The 20,669-nt window shown below is 52.3% G+C and overlaps 1 protein-coding gene across 4 annotated transcripts; it reads right to left on the bottom strand.

Annotated features, from left to right (window-relative positions):
- Nucleotides 1-1,700: 1,700 nt before the first annotated feature.
- On the bottom strand, nt 1,701-19,496 carry SLC45A1 (solute carrier family 45 member 1). 4 transcript variants are annotated; one of them, XM_068986384.1, is made up of 8 exons: nt 19,100-19,496; nt 18,281-18,373; nt 17,545-17,769; nt 11,559-12,301; nt 8,041-8,194; nt 6,134-6,310; nt 4,069-4,274; nt 1,701-1,970 (listed from the first exon to the last, which is right to left on the bottom strand). In XM_068986384.1, exons 1-8 carry the CDS (start codon nt 19,494-19,496, stop codon nt 1,701-1,703), a joined length of 2,265 nt encoding a protein of 754 aa, XP_068842485.1. The 4 variants fall into 4 exon arrangements, with proteins under 4 accessions (XP_068842485.1, XP_068842484.1, XP_068842488.1 ...); XM_068986383.1 differs by having other exon boundaries at nt 8,011-8,194; XM_068986387.1 differs by lacking the exon at nt 18,281-18,373.
- Between the last annotated feature and the right edge of the window lie 1,173 nt (nt 19,497-20,669).

The raw sequence follows: 20,669 nt of genomic DNA on the forward strand, positions 1-20,669 counted from the left end.
TCAGGGGTCTCTGGTGAACCCCTCCAGTGTGGACAGCCAGTGTGGGGAATGAGATTAAAAACAGCACTTCGAGGCACTTCTTAGCAGCCCCTGTTGGCCCAGGGGTGATCCCTGAGGCTGGCAGACTGTTTACCGGCTGGTTTCTTCTGGGCACCCGACCACTGCTTGTCACTCCCAGGCCCCCTCCGCTCCCCTTGTTCATTGCACAGCCTCTGCTGCAGGTCGTAACTCCCAAGTAGATAAAGAAACTCGGTCTTCATTGCCACACCTGGTCCTGCCACCAGGTGGCAGTGCCTCCAAAGCGCAGGCACTGTCCTTCTGGGTCCGCCAACCCCGCACCCCCGACCCAACTGGCCCTAACTGGTCAGAGCAACATGATGGGCACAGCTGCCCATAGACCAGACTCTCCTCAGAGGCTGCTTGTGGTTGGTGTGTCCTGTGTGTCCCCCACACCATGCGCTGAGGGTGCAAGTAGCCTGGCCCCAGTGCAGCAGGTATAACGGTGAGTGGCCACGTCCCTCCCTACCTGGTGTGCACAGCAGAGGGAGAAGGGTCTGCCCAGGTGCACCAGGAAGGGCTCAGCCAGTTAGTGGTGTCCACTGATGGAAGGATGGCGAGAAGCCCCATGGCGAAGGACCTCAACACCTGCAAGAAGTTGGTCCATTCAGGTCCATAAGCAGGCACTGGTGGGCACTGGTGGGTGGGTCAAGTCTGAGGGCAGGATGGGCGTTCAGTGGGGGCATCGGCTCCTGGAGGTTCCCACCTTATCGAATACACCAACCCCATCCTCTCCAGCATAGCTCGCTCCCGACTCTGCTCATGTTCTCCCAGCACTTAGTGTCATCCTCAGGCCTAGACAGGGTATTATCTGTTTTTCCTCCTCACATCAGCTCCACGACAGCAGAGACCTCACAGCAGACCTCCAGGACCTACCACTGCCCACTCCCAGGACACTCAGTGGCTATCTGTAGGGTGCATGTGTGGATGGATGGATGGATGGATGGATAGATGAGTAAATGGATGGATGGATAAGTGGATGGATGGGTGGATGAATGGATGGATGGATGATGGATAGATAGATGGATGAGTGGATGGATGGATGAATGAATGGATGGATGATGGATAGATGGATGGATGAGTAGGTGGATGGAAGTATAAGCGGATGGATGGATGAATGAATAAGTTAGAGAATGAATAGGTATGAGGTCGTCTGACCCCAAAGCATCCTGTACTCTAATTCTGTTCTGGGAAGCAATGTACAGTTAGGCAAGGCTCTCTCCACCCCACCCTGTAGACACTTGGGGCCAGATCCTTTTTTATTCTGGGCAGTTGTCCTGTGCACCTTAGGGTATTTCTAGCATTCCAGGGCATCAGCATCCACCCACACTGTGACAACCCAAAATATCTCCAGATGTTGCCCCAGTGTCTCTGGGGCAGGGGGTAGGAGTGAGAGGGAGGTTCAGGGTTGCCTCTGGTTATACGTGTATACATAAATGACTCTTACAGTCCCTATGACAAGTGGGCCAGTGCCCAGGTGGCCTATTGCCCCTCAGAAGAGCCACACTAGAAACCATAGGCTCTGCTGTGGCCATTTATTGTCTTATCACATATTTACATCCCGACAGGAGACCTGTCCCGCCTCCGTCCACCAGGGCCTCTTGGGTTTCCGCAGCCTGCCTGCTCCAGACCGGGGCACAAGCTCAGACGTTTAGCAGGAGGGGCCGGTGCTCCTCGGTGGTGGTGGCATCACCGGGAGGGATTTCATAGACGACAAACAGCGAGGAGTACAGGCAGCCGAGGAAGGACACGAGGCTGGAGAAGTACATCACCCCGTTGGCGCTGCCCACGGCCGAGGTCAGGGGACCCAGCACCAGGGACACCAGGATCTGGGCCAGGAAGTACTGGCAGCTCAGCAGGGAGATGTCGACGCCCATTCCCCGCCGGGTGCCGTCTGCGCTGGACCCTGCGAACTGACCAAAGACGCATGTCAGCCAGACCAGGCTCCCTGAGGACCGAGACCTGGCACCCCATGCCCGACAGCTTCCTATTTCCAGGCCCCTGGTGCGCAGGGAGTCTGGCCAAGACTAATAATATTTGTGAACAGAGATGACAAGAAGAGGAATCCATGACCAGCAGGTACAGCTGGGGACACAGGCTCCTCCTTGTCTCTCTCCCTTCAAGGCCGGCCAGGCCACGCTCCCTCCACTGTAGCTCATCCCTTTTCTGAACCCTTGTTGCTACAATGCCTGGCACACTCAGAGTCCCCCTCAGGGTCTACAGCGCCTGCTCCTCTGGCCCGTGGCCTCCACCTTGGACTTCAGGCTCCCTGCGGCCCCACCCAGCACCACAATGGGGGATGGAGGACACAGGGACTCTGAGCAGAGCCACTGAGTGGTGGCAGGAGTGACCCTACCCCCAGCTTGGGCCACCCGCATCACGCAGACCATTGCTGGGTGCCACCCGGGGGCCAGCCTGGCCTGGTCCCATGACCAGATGTAGTCACCTCTGGGATGCTGCCTACCCCTCCCAGTCCCACCCAAGGCTCTGTCCCCACAGCCCAGCAAGGGGGTCTGTGAATTGGCATCGTGTGTGTACTGGGGACATCATCTTGGCCCATGGGGTCCAGCCAGCTCCACCCTGATCCATCAAAAGTGGCCCGAGGCCCCACATCCCCTCCCATGGGGCAGGGCCTCTCCCCACCAAGAACCGTGTGTCTGGTGAAGGGGTTCTGGGGAGCTGACAAGCAGGACAGCGACACTCAGGCCACGAGCATGGCTCCCAGGCCAAGGTCCCTGTGCCACCCTGGGGGAGAGCCAGCCCTTGGGCCCAGGCCTGGGCGAGGTGATGAGGTCCAGGGTTGAGGGGCTGCAGGAATGGCCGGTATCACAGTGGTCTTCAGTAGAGAGTCTTAAAATCTCAAAGTCACAGCCAAAGACCTCTGATGGGAACACTGCTTGATCACAAGAAGGAATGAGGCAGGGACTCACTCTGCACAGCATGGATGAACCTCAAAACCACGAGGCTGGGCCACATGTCGTGTGATTCCATGGACGTGACATGTCCAGAACAGGCCAATCCCCAGAGACAGCAGATCAGTGACTATAGGGGGCTGGGGGAGGGGAGGCCTGGAGGGGTGATACTTGGGGGCTTCTTTTGGCCAGGGGTGGGGGTAGGGGGATGGGGGTGAAAGAAAGTGAAAGTCACTCAGTCATATCTGACTCTTTGTGACTCCATGGACTATATTCTTTAGGCCAGAATACTGGAGTGGGTTCCCTTCTCCAGGGGATCTTCCCAACCCAGGGACTGAACCCAGGTCTCCTGCATTGCAGGCAGCTTCTTTACCAGCTGAGCCACAAGAGAAGCCCAAGAATCCTGGAGTGGGTAGCCTATCCCTTCTCCAGCAGATCTTCCCAACCCAGGAGAGCCAGGGTCTCCTGCATTCCTGGCGGATTCTTTACCAACTGAGCTATCAGGGAAGGGCAGGGTGTGTGTGACAAAAATGTTCTAGAATTGATGGCATGAGTATGCTGAAAACCACTAAATCGTACACTGGAAATGGGTGAATGGTGTGGTTTTGTGCTGAATTCTTCCTCACTAAAGCTGGTAAAGGAAAATCCACCCTGAACAAAATATCAACTTTTACATAAAGATGGGATCTTTTTCCTGGTTTTTCCTTTTGCCTCTGACACCACCAGGGCATGGCTTGGTCCTGTCACTTATCCTCTTTAAGTTCCTGACTCGCTCAGTGTGGACTTTTTGGCCTCGATTCTCATTCTTTTAAAAAAACTGTGTTCACATATTATTGACCTCGTTCACAAAGGGTTTGGTGCCCAAGGCCAGGTGCTCCCAGGTGACCCTGAAGCTTGGCAGAGGGGACCCCCAGGGGGTGGGCCTCTCCTTGCCCTCGCCACCTCCTGAGTCCCTAAGTGGGCAGCTTCCCTCTGGGGTTTATGCTCTGCTGATGCATCCTGATAATCTTCCCCTTTCCATGCAGGAAGTCCGGGACCCTGCTCAGGTGGAGAATCACTTGGACCCGGGGCCGGAAGCCAGGAAAGCCAGGGCACTCACCTGCTTGCTCTGGTAGTAATCGCACAGCAGCGAGTAGGGCAGGGTGCACAGAGTGGAAAACAAGACCCCGTAGGTGACACAGAGAGACAGAACCACGTAGAGGTTCCTGGAGAGTGTGGCAAGCCCAGTCCCCAGGCCGAAGGCCAGGTACGCGATAAAATACAGCGTCCGGACACTGAGGTGCTCCTCCAGCTTCTCCAGGACAGCTGTCAGGGGAGAGAAAGGTGAGCACAACCCACCCGGGGCCCCAGGCACCCCCAGGCTGGCAGGTGAGCACCACCCCTCTTGAACCCCGGCCATCCCCAGGCTGGCAGGCAGCTCACCCTCTACCAGGAGACCCACTCAGGGACCTGGGGAGCTCAGGGACCACTGATGGGGTGTCCAGATGGGTGGCAGGACCCGGGGTAGCCCCGTTCACACCGGCCCAGGCCAGGCCCCCAGGTGCTGCAGCAGGTGAAGGGGTCTTTGGGTAGAAAGGCCAGAGGCTCCAGAGTTCAGGATTTAGAGCTGAGCCCTGAATTCCTGCACAAATCCTACTGCTTCTGCCTCGTTCCTAATGTGAGGACCCTGACAGCCCCACCCCAGTGGGCCAGCCCTGAGGGACCCTGAGAGGCCTGGGAGCTGAGACTCCAGAGGACACCCCTTGCAATGCCCTAGGTGGGTGGACTTCCCCACGTCCAGGTGCCACCAAACACCCAAGCCCCCAGGATCTGCCATTGAGAGCCAAGAAATTCTTTCTTAATATGGTCTCTCGACCCCCACAAAAGGTCACGGTCCCAATGGTGGGGCTGGAACTCGTTAACAGGGCCCATGATTTACAGTTCTCAGGTGGGGTCAGGCCTGCAGCCTATTTCTGTACCGCCCGGAGCTAAAGATGGTTTTTATATCTTCAAATGTTTAAAACAAACCCGAAGAAGATGAATAATTTGTGACATGTAAAAATTATACAAAATGTAAATCCCTGTGAACATCAGAGAAGTTTAGCTAGAATTTAGCCCCACGTGGTCATCACACCTCATCCACCTCGGCCCCAAGGGGCCCCAACGGAGCCTGAAAAGCCGAAAGGCTGGATTCTCTGGCCTTTGGCTGAAAATGTGGGTGAACCCCTGAGATGAAGTTTGGGGGCTGCACCCCCCTCAAACTGCCCTGCCATGCTCCCACTGGGATGGCCCTAGCACCCTCAGGAATCCAGCACAGCATCCTAGGGCCGTGGGTCACCCAGGGTCAAACCTCAGGGTCATCGTGGACTCCCTGTCCCCACCGCCCACCTCCATGTCACTCCACCTGCCTCTCTGATCTCCCCTGCACATCTATCCCCTCTGGACCAGCCACCACATGAACTGACGTGGCAAAGACTTGGGGGGGGCGGCTGGCGGATGGCACACCCACCTGAGGTGACCTCATGGTTTCTCCCTGAGCCCCCACTTGGCTCTTGCCTACGGGCCTGAACGCTCTGGCCAGGTGCCCCCTCAGGTCTGGACACACACCCTCCCCACATGGCCCTGACCCCGACCGACCCCCATGATGGGCCACTGAAAATGGAGAAAAAGACAGTGCTGACGGCCCCCAAACTGGGCTGCTGTGCCTCCAGCTGTGAAGACACAAGCTTCCTTCACTGCCTGTCCTCTCACCACCCTCCTGGAAGGCCACCACCCCCGCCGAGCCTGCCCCCCCAGCCTGCCCCCCACATCTCCCAGCCTGCCCCTACTGCCGAGCCTGCCCCCCTAACCTGCCCCCAACACCCCCCAGCCTGCACCCCCAGCTGAGCCTGCCCCCCAGCCTACCCTCAACATCCCCCAGCCTGCCCCACCTGCCAAGCCTGCCCGCCTAGCCTGCCCCCAACACCCCCAGCCTGCCCCACCTGCCGAGCCTGCCCACAACACCCCCAGCCTGCCCCCCAAGCTGAGCCTGCCCCCCCAGTCTGCCCCTAACACCCAGCCGAGCCTGCTTCCCCCATGAGCCTGCCCCCACAACCTGCCCCTAACACCTCCCCAGCCAAGCCTGCCCCCACCCCTCCCGGCCTCCCCACTCCAGCCCCCGACCCCCACCCCTGCCCCATGGGTACCTGAGTAGAGGGCGGCACTGAAGGCATATATGCACATCCCCCAGCAGCCCACGGTGACGCCGCTGTTGTACTTCTGATACGCTTCTGATGTGTGCGGGGCCCTGGGGTCCCCCTGAAACACCACTTCGCCCATGAAGTCCGTGTAGAAGAGCAGCATCCCCTCGAAGGAGAGCCAGCCTGGGGGGACACAGGTGGTGGCCGCGGGGCAGGCGCTGGCTCAGTGCCCCCACCCCCCAGCAGGTGGTTCCAACCCACCATCAGTGCAGCACGTGCGTTTTGTTGATTCAAAGCTTAAAGAGGGAGGGACCTCCCTGGTGGTCCAGTGGCTAAGACTCTGAGCTCCCAATGCAGGGGGCCCGGGTTCCATCCCTGGTCAGGGAACTAGGTCCCACATGCCACACAGCTAAAAAAGATCCTGTGTGCCACAAGTAAAGGTCCTGTGCAATCAAAGAAGCAAATAAACATTCAAAATTATTTAAAATATTTTAATAAAAAATTTTTAATTTTGTAAAAATAAATATAAAAAATATTTTTAAAAAATATGAAGAAATCACCTTTATCACCCAGAGACACCTTTACCTCTGTTAAAATTCTGTAGGTTTCCTACCCTTCCTATTTTAAAAATTAATTATTTAGTTAGTTCCTTGACCAGGGTTTGAACCGAGGCCCCCTACATTGGGAACATGGAGTTTTAACCACTGGACAGCCCAGGAAAGTTCCCCTACTTGTCTTTTTTAAAGTAAATATATATCCTTATAACACATGCCCTGTCGCGAGAAGGTTTTGCATTCTGTTCTTTTTCTGAATCCTATCGCCAGGAGGAAAGTTAACCCCCACCTTCTCTGGTTTTCCACTTGCTCCTCTGCTGGGAAGAAAGAAAATGCCAGCAGGGCTCCAGTCACAGGCGGGGCAGAGGGTCGCCTGCTTACCTGGGAGAAGTACCTTAGGAAGGCAAGTGTTGATGGAAACCTAATTTGCTCTGTTACAGAGAAAACCATAGGGGTGCTTCCTCTGGTTTCCACGTCCATTCTTTTCTCATAGGGGAAGGAGGCGGCGTTTACTGGGCCTTTGGAACCCCAATAATTATCATGCACGTGTCCTATGCCATTAAATACTTTTAAAGAGCCCCACCTTAATGGCAGCACAATATTTCACAATGTGGATTCACCCTAATATACTTACCCCTTTCCCCACTGCTAGGTGTTTACCCTTTTTCCCATCTTGGTCTTTGGCTGTTATAAATCATGCTGTGATCAATACCTCATACAGGTTTGATTCATGATCAAACCGCTGACTACATCCTTGCAACGAATACCAAATAGGATCCCTGGGATAAAGGCTATGGGCATTTTTGAAGATTCTTGTCTGTTGCCAAACTGCCTTCTAGAAAGTCATTCTGCTTTACATCCCACAATTGTTTGAGAGCTTAGGTTAAGATCAGAGGGTCACCAGCCCAACAGTGAAGAGACCCTGGAGGGAATGGCATGCTAGCTGGGGCTTCTTGGTATTCATCTGAAAGCTGAGCCTGTGAGCTTGAGACCAGCCCCAAACGTGTGTGTGGGTGTGTCTACATTTCGGCTCTAAGAGTCAGGGGTCCAGACTGGCTTAAGACACAAATTCCTCCAGTGGGAAAGTGATAGTCCACTTAACTGTGAGTTGCCTGAGGAGCTTTCGGTCCTGAGGATCTGGGCTTGGTGGAGACCCAGAGGACCTGGTTAATCTGGGAATGCCTGGAGCAGGCTCCTCCTTGCTCCATCCCTACCTCATCCTGCCCTTGGTGGTGTCTGGGGAAGCCCAGTGGGTTGGAGAGGCCTCTGGGCATTCCTAGCCCTGGGTCAGGGCCTGTGCCCCACTGCAGGGCCACCCAAGAGGGGCACGACAGGCAGGAAGCTTTTCCACGAGCTCACCCAGGAAGTGGTTGACACAGAGGTGGCGCAGCGCCCTGGGCATGTTGCAGATGGTGAAGCAGAGATGCCTCATGGACAGCGGCTGCCCCGACGGCTCGCTGGAGCCCGTCAGCTCACTCTCGTATTTCACACCATTCAGTAAAATATTTGCCACCTGTAAGAGAAGCCCCCCAAATCCCTCATCAGAGCACTACACCCCAGCCACCCCATGTGTGCACGTTAAGTCGCTCAGTCATGTCCGACTCTTTGTGACCCCCAGACAGTAGCTCGCCAGGCTTCCCTGTCCTTCACCATCTCCCAGAGCTTGCTTAAACTCATATCCGTTGAGTCGGTGATGCCATCCAACCATCTCATCCTCTCTTGACTCCTTCTCCTCCTGCCCTCAGTCTTTCCCAGCATGAGAGTCTTTTCTAATGTGTCAGCTCTTCGCATCAGGTGGCCAAAGTATTGGAGCTCCATGCGTGTGTGTTAAGTCACTTCAGTCATGTCCAACTCCTTGTGACGCTATGGATTGTAGCCTGCCAGGCTCCTCTATCTGTGGGATTCTCCAAGCAAGAATACTAGAGTGGATTGCCATGCCCTCCTCCAGGGGATCTTCCCAACCCAGGGCTCGAACCCGCGTCCCTTACATTTCCTGCATTGGTGGGCAGGTTCTTTATCACTAGCACCACCTTTTGCTTCAGTGAGAAAGTGAATTAGGAACACAGACCCAGAGGCTGTGAGAGTTTGTCTTCCTGGACAGTGTGAACCGGGCACCAAACACCATCCTACTGTTTGCCAGCCACCCTGCTGAGGCCCGCGGTCCGAATGAGAGAAATGACCTTATATCATATGACTTTATGACATTTTAAGAGACATATAATATTAGTCTCTTCAGAGACGGGGGCAGCTGAGCATAAAATCTCCCTTCGCTGTGCCTGCCTTTCGGCCACAGAGGGTAAGCTTGCCCAATGTGAAATACATTTGAAAGAAAAGAAATACGAATTGGCTCAAATTCAGACATTATGAAGTCCCGACTTTTCCAGAAGAGAGGATGTAAAAGATTGACTTCAACATGACGGGTGGATGCCTGCCTACATGGGGGCTTCGGGGAGCCCAGGGAGCCCAGGCAGGGAGCTGGGTACCCAGACAGCCCCACGTCACCAGCATTGAAACAGGGACGAGTGGGTTCAGGGCAACGCTAAAGGGACAAATACACTCTTGGCTCCACTTGCAGCCTCTTCCTGGAAGGACAAGGCCCCCCTGGGGCTGGAGGTGCAGACACCAGCCAGGTGAGCTGTTGGCTTTGGGAGGTACACATCTCGAGCGAAGGGAAAGTACCTTACTGTGGGTCCATGCAGGAGCTTGTGCTGGGAGGTGGGGCGGGGGGGGCACCTGGATGCTCCAGGTGGAAGAATGGAAAGGAAGGAAACGGCCCACAATGCCAGTTCTGAGGGCAGCCACCACGCCAGCAGAGCTTGTCACCCATAACTGCTGGAGCAAGACTTCACCTGACACCCCATCCCCACTGAGCCCAGATGTGCTCACACTAAGCTCATGATTTTTACTTTCCTGCCAGAACCAATTTGAAAATGGAACGTTTTAAAAGGACGAAAAAGAGACTTTCCACTAGAACTTAAGAACTGTATCCAGAAGCCAGGTGGGGTTTGGGGTGACAGGATAGAATGGCCCAGTACTGACAAAAGGCCTGAGAACTGCTCTACGGTCATCAAGAGTGAGCATGACAGGCCCTTGACCTGAGCACAGAGAAATCGCTTTCCTCTGCCAATGACGGCTTTCTTCCAGTGACTTTCAGTGCTTCAAACCCTTTCTGGATCGGAGCTGGCGGACACCGCCCACCAGGGCCTAGACACTTGTCAGCAGGACGGGCATCCACCTGTGCAGAGTGCTTCCTTGAGGTGGAATGGCATTAAGTTTAAGATACAATAAAAGAAGACCCTAGGACTGACTCTCAGTCATGCAAAGGAGATGCGTTGAACTTCGGAATTTAACAGCAAAACCAACATGAGAGGCTATCTCCCAACATCTCTGGTGGGCCTCCTACAAGATCGGGTGTCTTCTTAGGCACAGGGTCGGGGGCATGCCTGACGGAGATGAGGCTGGCACTTCAGGTCACACAGTCAATTGTGTTCAAGGGGCATGTCCAGGTCACTTGCTTCAGAACTGCCCTCCTGGGGGCTTGTGCAGGTTAATTTCTGCTCAGGAAACTCCATCCCCTGGGTTCCCTGAGGGCAAGGGGGCCACGGGGCCCTCACGTCTACTTTAAAAGGAGAGAATAACTCTTTCTTTTAAAGTCTTGATTGAATTTGTTACAAGATTGCTTCTGTTTTAATTTTTGGTTTTTGGCCCCAAGGCATGTGGGATCCTAGCTTACACATCAGGGATTCAAACCCACAACCCCTGCATTGAAAGGTGAAGTCTTAACCACTGGACCACCAGGGAGGTCCTAAGAATAACTCTCTTTAATGTACTATTCTTTACAGCATCAGACTTTACTTTCACAACCAGACACATCCACAACTGAGTGTCCTTTCCTCTTTGGCCTAGTCGCTTCATTCTTTCTGGAGCTATTCATGACTGCCCTCTGTTCTTCCCCAGTATCATACTGGGCACCTTCCCATCTTGGGGGCTCATTTTCCCGTGTTGCATCTTTTTGTGTGTTCATACAGCTCATGGGGTTCTCACGGTAAGAATATTGGAGTGGTTTGTCATTCCTTCCTCCACTGGACCACATTTTGTCAGAACTCTTCACTGTAACCCATCTGTCTTGGGTGGCCCTGCATGGTATGACTCATAGCTTCATTGAGTTACAGAAGCCCCTTAGCTGTGGCAAGGCTGTGATCCTCTTCAAGATCATGGACTCTGAAAATGGCTAAAATCCCACATATTGGCTGGTGGCCTTGCACCCAAATCCCTCATACAACACAGACAGCCTTCCAGAAGGTTCTCTGCTTTTCCAGGACATTCTGGCACCCTTTGGGATCCAGAGTATTGACAGCCTCCCGGCTGGCCGGTTAAGGTTGCCCACCCGGGGAGGCCCCAGAAACAGCCACAGGGTTGACCTTTTGTTTCTGTCCTTCAGGAAGCCTGGGCACATTGCCACGGGTGCACTGGCCGAAGTGGGCTGGATGTGGTGGGGAAAAGACTAGAAATGACGGCAGCACATATGACGCTGAACTCACAGAACCACCTCTGGGCAAACATAAGCGTGTTCGAAAGAGCCGCCCCTTTGCTGTGGCCAGTTTCTTAGAGTGCTGCAGAGACCCTGAGTGTGCCTGGGCTCACACGGGCCCCAGAATCCCCACACCGACTGGATGAAGAGCATGAGGCTATTGGGGCTGGGCGTGTCCTTGAGCCTCATCCATTAGACCCAAGTCTTTCCTGACTGGTTCACCCGATGGGCCGCAAATTTCCTATCATGTCATCTATCTAACTGAAGAGGGGGGACCATGTGCATGGCGCCCTCTGACCCCTGGCTCCTCCCCCCACCACGCCCCAGCCCCGACGTTTGCTTTTACCTGTTGACTGAAGGTCACGTTCCTTCTCCGGCTGGTGTCGGGGCCGCTTCCTCCGGCCGCATCCGGGATGGCCAAGGTCTGGGGTCTCTTCAGGATCCCGGCCGACCGTGGCTTGGAGGTGTCCAGGGAGCCCACCCTCAGCACATCCCCGTCGGGGCCGGCAGCCAGGGTGACATCCCGCCGGTCCCCAAGGACGCGGTCCTGGCGGTAGAAGCTGTCGGGGGCCCGGGGGAAGCTGACGCTGATGGCCTGCCTCGGGAGGCTGCCAGGGATGGCCAGGTAGCTGTCATGGCCCCCTGTGAAGCAGTCGATGAGGACACTGTCGATGTTGGACGTGGCAAAGGACGAGGCAAACTCGTTGATGCCCGTCAGGGAGCTGTCTCTGCTGATGAAGCTGCCGTACTTGGGCGTGAGGGGGCTGAGCGGGGAGATGGGGCTGGAGAAGCTGGCATGAAGGCCGGGGGCTGGGGGTGGACAGGGGGCCGTCCGGCCTGCACCCTGCTCGCACAGGGCAGGCGGGGACGGGGGCAGCGGGAGGCTAGGGCTCTTCACGGCTGGCTTCTTCTCGCCTGGGGGCCGCAGGGGTCTCTCGGGGATGCTGACCAGCGTCAGGACGGTGGTGATGCTCAGGATGACAGCTGTGAAGATGTAGATGACCCGCAGCTGCCCGCCCAGGGCTCTCCCGAAGCTGGTTTTATCCCAGTGGATCCCCCCGACCACGTATCCAAACCCTCCTCCGAGACCTGGGGAGAAAAGCAGCGGTCAAGTTTCCTCATGGGTTAGGGAAGAAAGCCCCCAAAAAGATGCTCCCTCCCTTACTCGACTTGAAAAATCCACTCCAAGGACCTGGATGGATTATCTGTCCCATCTACATCCCAAAGAAAAGAAGAAGAAAATGGCTGGGGGGCGGTCCTGGTTGCCTGCGCTCAAAGGTCGCCTGCTGAGGCATGAGGACCACTTGCCCTCGTTCTGTTCCCCTCTGCACACAGAGTTTTAGGAAGACCAGAAGTGAGTGTCGACTCCGGGTCACCTCTCCCCCTGGGGTCCCACTCCTCCCCCAGCTCCAGGACCATGTAAACTTGGAGACCTGGTCCCAGCACAGACCATGGCATGTGTGCACACGGGAATCCAGGGGCCACCCTGGTCTTGCTTATCTGATGACATCATCCTCAGGCATGCCCACCATTAACAGTCACCCCTAATGGGTCTCCCTGGTGGCCAGCTCTCCAGGTCCTGGAGCCTTTGGGGAACAGCAAGGCTGCAGGGATCTAGTCCTTTCCTCTGATCTCCCTCACCTATTCCACGGCCTTGGGGACCTGGCAAATGGTCAATGTTTCACGCAACACAACACAAAAATGTGGTTGAAGTCACATTGCCCCCAGCCAGCAGCAATGAATATTCTCACCTTCAGAAAGTGCTGTTTGCTCCAGCCCACCTCTGGGTTTCCAAAGTTGTGCCCTTTGACTTTGAGTGCAGCTGTATTTTGACCAGGCTACTGGTTTACTCCTGGTGATGCACAGGAGGCTGCACCTGACCATCATGTGTCTTGGGCTACCCTCTGAGTGGGGAGACCCAGCCATATCAGGGGTCGGCCTTCTAGACAGAATCTCAGACATGAGTTTGAACAAGCTCTGGGAGTTGGTGATGGACAGGGAAGCCTGGCATGCTGCAGCCTATGGGGTCGCAAAAATCCTGAGCAACTGAACTGACAGGTTTATCCACCTCTCTACAAATGACCCAATTTCATTCCCCCTTTATTATTCTTAACTTCCCACATTTATGGTCCTAACTAGCTTCCTCCCACCCCTTCTGAAGACATAGCTACAGATTTGTGACCCTTAATATGGTCAGTTTGCTGGGAGAAATATCAATAACCTCAGATATGCAGATGACACCACCCTTATGGCAGAAAGTGAAGAGGAACTAAAAAGCCTCTTGATGAGAAATATCAATAACCTCAGATATGCAGATGACACCACCCTTATGGCAGAAAGTGAAGAGGAACTAAAAAGCCTCTTGATGAAAGTGAAAGTGGAGAGTGAAAAAGTTGGCTTAAAACTCAACATTCAGAAAATTAAGATCATGGCATCTGGTCCCACCATTTCATGGGAAATAGACGGGGAAACAGTGGAAACAGTATCAGACTTTATTTTTTTGGGCTCCAAAATCACTGCAGATGGTGACTGCAGCCATGAAATTAAAAGACGCTTACTTCTTGGAAGGAAAGTTATGACCAACCTAGATAGCACATTCAAAAGCAGAGACATTACTTTGCCAACAAAGGTCCGTCTAGTCAAGGCTATGGTTTTTCCAGTGGTCATGTATGGATGTGAGAGTTGGGCTGTGAAGAAAGCTGAGCACCAAAGAATTGATGCTTTTGAACTGTGGTGTTGGAGAAGACTCTTGAGAGTCCCTTGGACTGCAAGGAGATCCAACTAGTCCATTCTAAAGGAGATCGGTCCTGGGTGTTCTTTGTAAGGAATGAAGCTGAAGCTGAAACTCCAGTACTTTGGCCACCTCATGCGAAGAGGTGACTCATTGGAAAAGCCTCTGATGCTGGGAGGGATTGGGGGCAGGAGGAGAAGGGGACAACCGAGGATGAGATGGCTGGATGGCATCACCGACTCGATGGACATGAGTTTGAGTGAACTCCGGGAGATGGTGATGGACAGGGAGGCATGGCGTGCTGCAGTTCATGGGGTCGCAAAGAGTTGGACACGACTGAGCGACTGAACTGAACTGAATTTTTTAAAAAAAGTGACGCTTGCACAGCTAAGGAACCACACATCAACAGCAAAGAAACAAACAGCCCTGTTCAAACAGTGGGCAAAGGACTTGAAAGACATTCATAGATATGATCTGTGAATGGCCAATAAGCACATGAAAAGATGCTCAATATGACTGATTATTAGGGAAATGCAACTCAGAGCAACAATGAGATATTACTTCACATCCATCAGGATGGCCACTATTAAAACAACTTTTTAAAACCCAGAAATCAATAAGTTGGCAAAAAGTGGAGAAATTAGAACCCCTGTGCAGTGTTGGTGGAGACGTAAAATGGTGCAGCTCTTGTGGAAAATAGTATGAAATCCCTCAAAAAATTAAACATAGAATTATTGTCTGACCCAGCAATTCCATCTCTGTGTCTAAGCCCCAAAAGAACTGAAAGCAGGATCTTGGAGAGATATTTATACATTCATATTCATAGCAGCATTATTCACAACAGCTAAGTTATGGAAGTAACCAAAGAGTCCATCAAAGGATGAATGGGTGAGCAAAGTGTGGTCTATGAATGCAGTGACACGCTGTTCAGTCTGAAGAAGTAGAGAATTCTAACATACGCCACAACATGGGTGAACCTCAAGGACGTTACACTCCGTGAAATAAGACCATCACCGTGACAAATTTGATTCCGCTCACAAGAGTTACTTCAAGTAGTCAAATTCATAGAGAGAGAAAGTAGAATGGTGGTTGCCAGGGGTTGGGGAGAGGGGAGATTGGAGTATTGTTACTTAATGGTCCTGAGTTTGTTTTACAAGACGAGAACGTTATGGGGACGGACGGTGGTGATGATGACCCAACAGTGTGAGAGTATCACAGAACTACATGCTTAAAATGTTACTTGTATTCTAACATAATTTTTAAAAAGGAAAGAAAAAAAATCTGACATGTAGAGATCTTCCTGTGCTTACAACAGGATTAAATCCTGATAAGTTCATCATAGGTTGAAAATATCATGGGCTGAAAAAAATGCACTTAATACATACTCATATATATCAAACAGATAGCCAGCAAGGATCTACTGTACAGCGCAGGGAACTATACTCCTATAGTCACTAAGTCGCATCTGTCTCTTTTGCAGCTCTGCGGACAGTTGCCTGCCAGGCTCCCCTGTCCATTTCCCTGGAATTCTCCAGGAATGAATATGGGAGTGAGTTGCCATTCCTTTCTCCAGGGGATCTTCCTGACCCAGGGATCAAACCCAAGTCTTCTGCTTGGCAGGGGGTTCTTTACTGCTGAGCCACCTGGGAAGCCCATATGTATGTATCTGAGTCTGTTTGTTGTACATCTGAAAGTAACACAACATTGTAAATCAACTATACTTAAGGTTTTTAAAAAAGGAGAAAAAAATGCATTGAATACATTGAACCTACTAGATACCATCGCTTAGCCACACCCGCTTTAAACATGCTCAGATTATTTCCATTAACCTGCAGTTGGGCATCTAACACAAAGCTTATTTTATAATAAAGTGCTGACTATCTCATATAACTGATTGAAGACTGTCCTGAAAGTGAAAAACGGATCAGTTGTAAGTGTAGGGATGTCGACCGTTAGTAGTGGCTGCCACTGCCCAGCATCATGAGAGAGGCGTGTGCGCATGCTAAGTTGCTTCAGTTGTGTCCGACTCTTTGTGACCCCATAGACTATAGCCTGCCAGGCTCCTCTGTCCATGGAGATTCTCCAGGCAAGAATACTGGAGTGGGTTGCCATGCCCTCCTCCAGGGCATCTTCCCGACCTAGGGATCGAACCTCCACCTCTTATGTCTCCTGCATTAGCAGGCGGATTCTTTACCACTAGCGCCACCTGGGAAGCCCCATGAGAGAAGGCTGGACTGCTTATCAGTAGCCTGGGAAGAGAGCAAAATCTAAACGCTTTTGTCAAGGGCAAAAAATTGTAAGTCAAGCCATCATAAGTTGGGGTAAAAAGGTTTATACACACACACACACACACACACACACACACACATATGTATGTATGTATGTAAGGTAAAAAATGAATTCCTTCTTCTGACCTTCCAAACCCTACCTGCCTGGATCCATGCAGAAGCTCCCTGGGCCCACATGCATACAGTAGGGTAAAGAGAGAGTGATAAACAACTGCATTTTCTAGAAAAAGCAACTGAGGCTTGGAGAGGTCAAGCAGTGACCCAAAGTCCCACCATGAACAGGAGGAAAAACACAAACCTGATTCAGGATTTCAGCTCCCAGAGCTCAGTGGGAGTGCTGGACCACCCAGTCTATATAGGCTCCCCACATGTAACAACTTGCCCTTGATTTTTAGAAATCTTTTCCATCACTATTTTATTTTTTTGGCTGTGCCACAAGGCTTGCAGGATCTTAGTTCCCTGACCAGGGATGTGAGTTCAAGGTTAACGCATCAGTGATATATACAAAATAAGGTGTCTTTAGACAGAAACACATAAAACAAGGTTATATATTGATCCATTGACCAAAATGACGTGATTGGAGGTTTGCAGGAAACTAACCCTGTATGTCTCCATGGGGATTTGGGGTTGGCTAATTCAGGACTTATGGCACTTTTGTAGGATGTAACTACACGAACAACAAGAACGAACACTATATAATAATATCTACACACAGCTATATACACACATATTCATGCATAGCTACACACACACTGATATGCATATATATCAACAATATCGTCCATTAAAAATAATGAAATAAGGCCATGCACAGCAACATGAATGGACCTGGAGATGACCATCCTAAGAGAAAAACAAATATCATGTGATTTCACTTATATGTGGAGTCTAAAAAAAATGATAACAAATGAACTTATTTACACAACAGAAACAGACCTACAGACATAGAAAACAAATGTATGGCTACCTAAGCGGGAAGGAGACGGGGGAGGGATAGATTAGCATTTGGGATTAACATATACACACTCCTATATATAAAACAGATAACGATAAGGACCCACTGTATCGCACAGGGAACTGTACTCATATCGTAATAACCTATAAGGGAGAAGAATGTGCAAAAGAGTGTATATTTTATATATCTATATAGTATATATAACTGAGTCACTTTGCTGCGCACCTGAAATAACACGACATTGTAAATCAACTATACAATGAAATAGAGATAAAATATTTAACGTCTGATGTGTATATCATTGACACCTATGGTTTGAGAGATGCACTTTCAACCACTTCCCTGCTCAAGGGCTTACCTGCCAGGAGGGCATGGATGTTCAGGCCCCGGTCCTGGTCGGCTGGGCTGCACACGTCCATCATGTACGCGTGGCTGGGGTTGTCGGCCGAGTCCGCGCTGAAGTCCATCAGCACCACGCCGCACACGGTGAGAAGGATGCCCCACTTATGGTCACTGGCCGTGTCGGCCAGCGCCGTCCCAATGTCCCTGCCATTGAGCAGCAGCGAGAGGCCCAGAAGCGCCCCTGGGGATGGAGAACAGAGTCACCTGGGAACGCAGACCTGCCAGCCCCGGCAGCCACCACTTAAGGCTAGAATCTTGAGGGCCCCAAGAATTCCTTCTTAATCAAACCTCAGAGCACTTAGATCAGGGCTTTTATTCCATCAAGCATAGCGGGAATGATAAGAGAAGACCTTATTAACTCTTTTTTTTTTTTCTGAGTTGCGTGGCTTTTGGGGTCCCAGTTCCCTGCTCAGGGATTGAACCCCGGCCACAGCGGTGAAAGCCTGGAACCCTAACCACTAGCCACCAGGGAACTCCTCTATTAACTTGTTTTAGAAACATGTTCAGAGAGACTTCCACAGTTAACCAGGGCCAGGTTACAGGGTGCTCCCGGCTCCCACACCAGTGACGTGAGCTGGATTACTGGTTTTGGTCAATACTCTTTTAGATTATCCCAAGAGAAAGCAGTTGGGGCCTTTTTTTAAAAAAATTATTTCTTTTTTCCATTTTATTTCGATGCCAAAACAACAGACCTATAGCCAGGACAAGAATGAAGGGGCGTCTCCTTCCAAACCTTGAGGTACATCGGTCACTCCAAGCACCCAACAGAGGCTGCAGTAGGAATCCTGAAACAGAGAAGGTCAGAGGTCAACGCTGGGGTCCCCACCACATGTGGGGACCGACTCGGACACAGCCTCCTCAGAGTCCTGAAACACTTGCATTCACCCATCTCCAAGGCTTCTAAAGAATCAGATGATAAAACTCCGAGCCAGCAACAAAACCCTAAGCTAGAAAACGAAAGATAAACAGACTCTTGGAATCACTAAGCTTCTCCTTAAATTTTCTACTCAAGCCCCCATGAGGCATGGAGTTGCCGTGACCTCCTTGGGAATCCAAGGAAGTGCAGGGTCTCCTAGACCCAAACCGCCCCCCACTGTATTGCTTGGGTCCTCCAGTGACAGCCTGGAGTCTACGTGGTACCACGTCCTCTATCTGATTCAAATAAAATTGCTTGAAAGATGGGGTCTGACCAGCCATACCTGGGTTTTCTAGTGTGCGTGCATGCTCAGTTGCTCAGTTGTGTCTGACTCTGCGATCCTATGGACTGTAGCCTGCCAGGCTCCTCTGTCCATGGGATTCTCCAGGCAAGAATACTGGAGTGGGTTGTGATTCCCTTCTCCAGGGGGTCTTCCCGACCCGGGGATGGAACCTGTGTCTCCTGCATTGGGAGGCGGATTCTTTACCTAGAGCCCCACACAACTGGGTGGGCTCAACTTTGGCTCCTCTCTTGTGTGAGGTTTCTGGAAGCTTCTAGGGAGGCTTCGGAGGCCGGTGGTCTGCGCAGGACTCACCGAGGATGGGGCTGATGAACCACACGAGGCTGTAGAGCTGGTCGGGCAGGCCCATCTGCAGCAACACAGGGGTCACATACGCCGTCTCCATGGCGTAGCTGAACTCAATGCCGAAGAGAACGGAGCCGTTGAACAGCAGCTCCCGGAAGGACCTCTGGGGGTGCAGGTCCCCGAAGTCCACCAGCTCGATTGGGCAGGGGGTGTTGGGGGGTGGGGGCGGTGAGGGCCGGATGCATTTCCTCCTCTTGGGGTGTCGTTTGAAATTGTTGGCCCGGTGGCTGATGTGCTGGGTCACGGACCCTGAGTAGCCGGTGGCTGGGGGCCTCCAGAAGTCCTGGGGGGCCAAGGCGGGGAAGAGGGCCTCTCCCGGAGGGGCGCTGCTGGCCGAGGGGATCATCGTAGGGGGGGCCGGTGGGTGCTCCTGCGGGGAAAGCCCAGTCAGGGGGCAGCCGTCACCTGCAGGGCCTCTACTATTAGAGCGAGTTTATCCGGGTGGCTCTGCCTTCGTCCCCCGGGGCTCTGCTACTCTGTCCATGTGGGAACGGAGTTCACACAGGGGCCCCTTAGAGCCAACACTGAGCCCCCAGAGTGGAGCCTTCAGTGCGGACAGCGCTCCTGGACCTGGCTTTCACATCAGGGCAGCCTACCTTCCCAAGGGGACAAGAGTTGGTCCGTCAGGTCCTTTAGCTTGTCCCCAAGCTACAACTCAAAGAAACAGTTACCCAAACAGGCTCCACCAGGAGGGTCCAGCAAAGAGCCAGGAGGAGTGGGGGCCACCAACAGCCCTGTGGCTGTTCTTAGGCCCCAAAGGACATAGGGCTCTTCTAGGACCTGTGGCTAATTTTGCCCTCCCCTGCAGGCCCCAGGGGAGCAGAGAAGGGTGACCAGGCACCCTGGCAGGGGAGGGCAGGGAGAAGGACCCACGGGCACCCTGAGTGCTAGTACGTGGTGAGGGGACAACCTCTCCATCTCAGGACGGAGGGCCACAGTGGGTACTCTCCCTAACACCCGAGTTTATGCTCCACCCTAAACCAAGGATCTGAACCTAAAAGGAGCTGTATGAGTTTAACTCAAATCTTTTCCTTTTACATCAACTGGACAAATGAATTTTCAGTTGAGCCAGGAGAACTGAGACTTTTGCACTGTTTGAAAACGTTCTCTTTAAAGAAATAAACAGAACTTCCTGAATCCTGCATGTCACAGACAACACACTGAATAGGGATACAGTTTACAAAAAAAGAAAATGAGCAACAAGAAGAACTTGGGAGGGTGAGAAATAGATTTTCCTCCATCTGCAAGCTTTTTTTTTTTTTAGGAATTGTGTAACACCCTCAGCCTCAGCAGAGAATTAGCAGGCTTGTGACCTTACAGCCATTCCTACCCACTCTGTTCCCCACCCCCACACCCCGGGGTTTACAGTCTGCACCCCTAGGCATCCAGCAGTTTTCACTGCTTAGAAATTAATCTAGACTGTAAATATTATAGGAATAGATTCTAGTTTGCTGACCTGTGTGTTTTCGCCAACGTCAGTTTTACTAAGCACAGGGAGAGGGAAGCTGCTAAGATCAGA

This window comes from Capricornis sumatraensis, chromosome 14 (assembly GCF_032405125.1).
Source record: "Capricornis sumatraensis isolate serow.1 chromosome 14, serow.2, whole genome shotgun sequence".
NCBI lineage: Eukaryota > Metazoa > Chordata > Mammalia > Artiodactyla > Bovidae > Capricornis > Capricornis sumatraensis.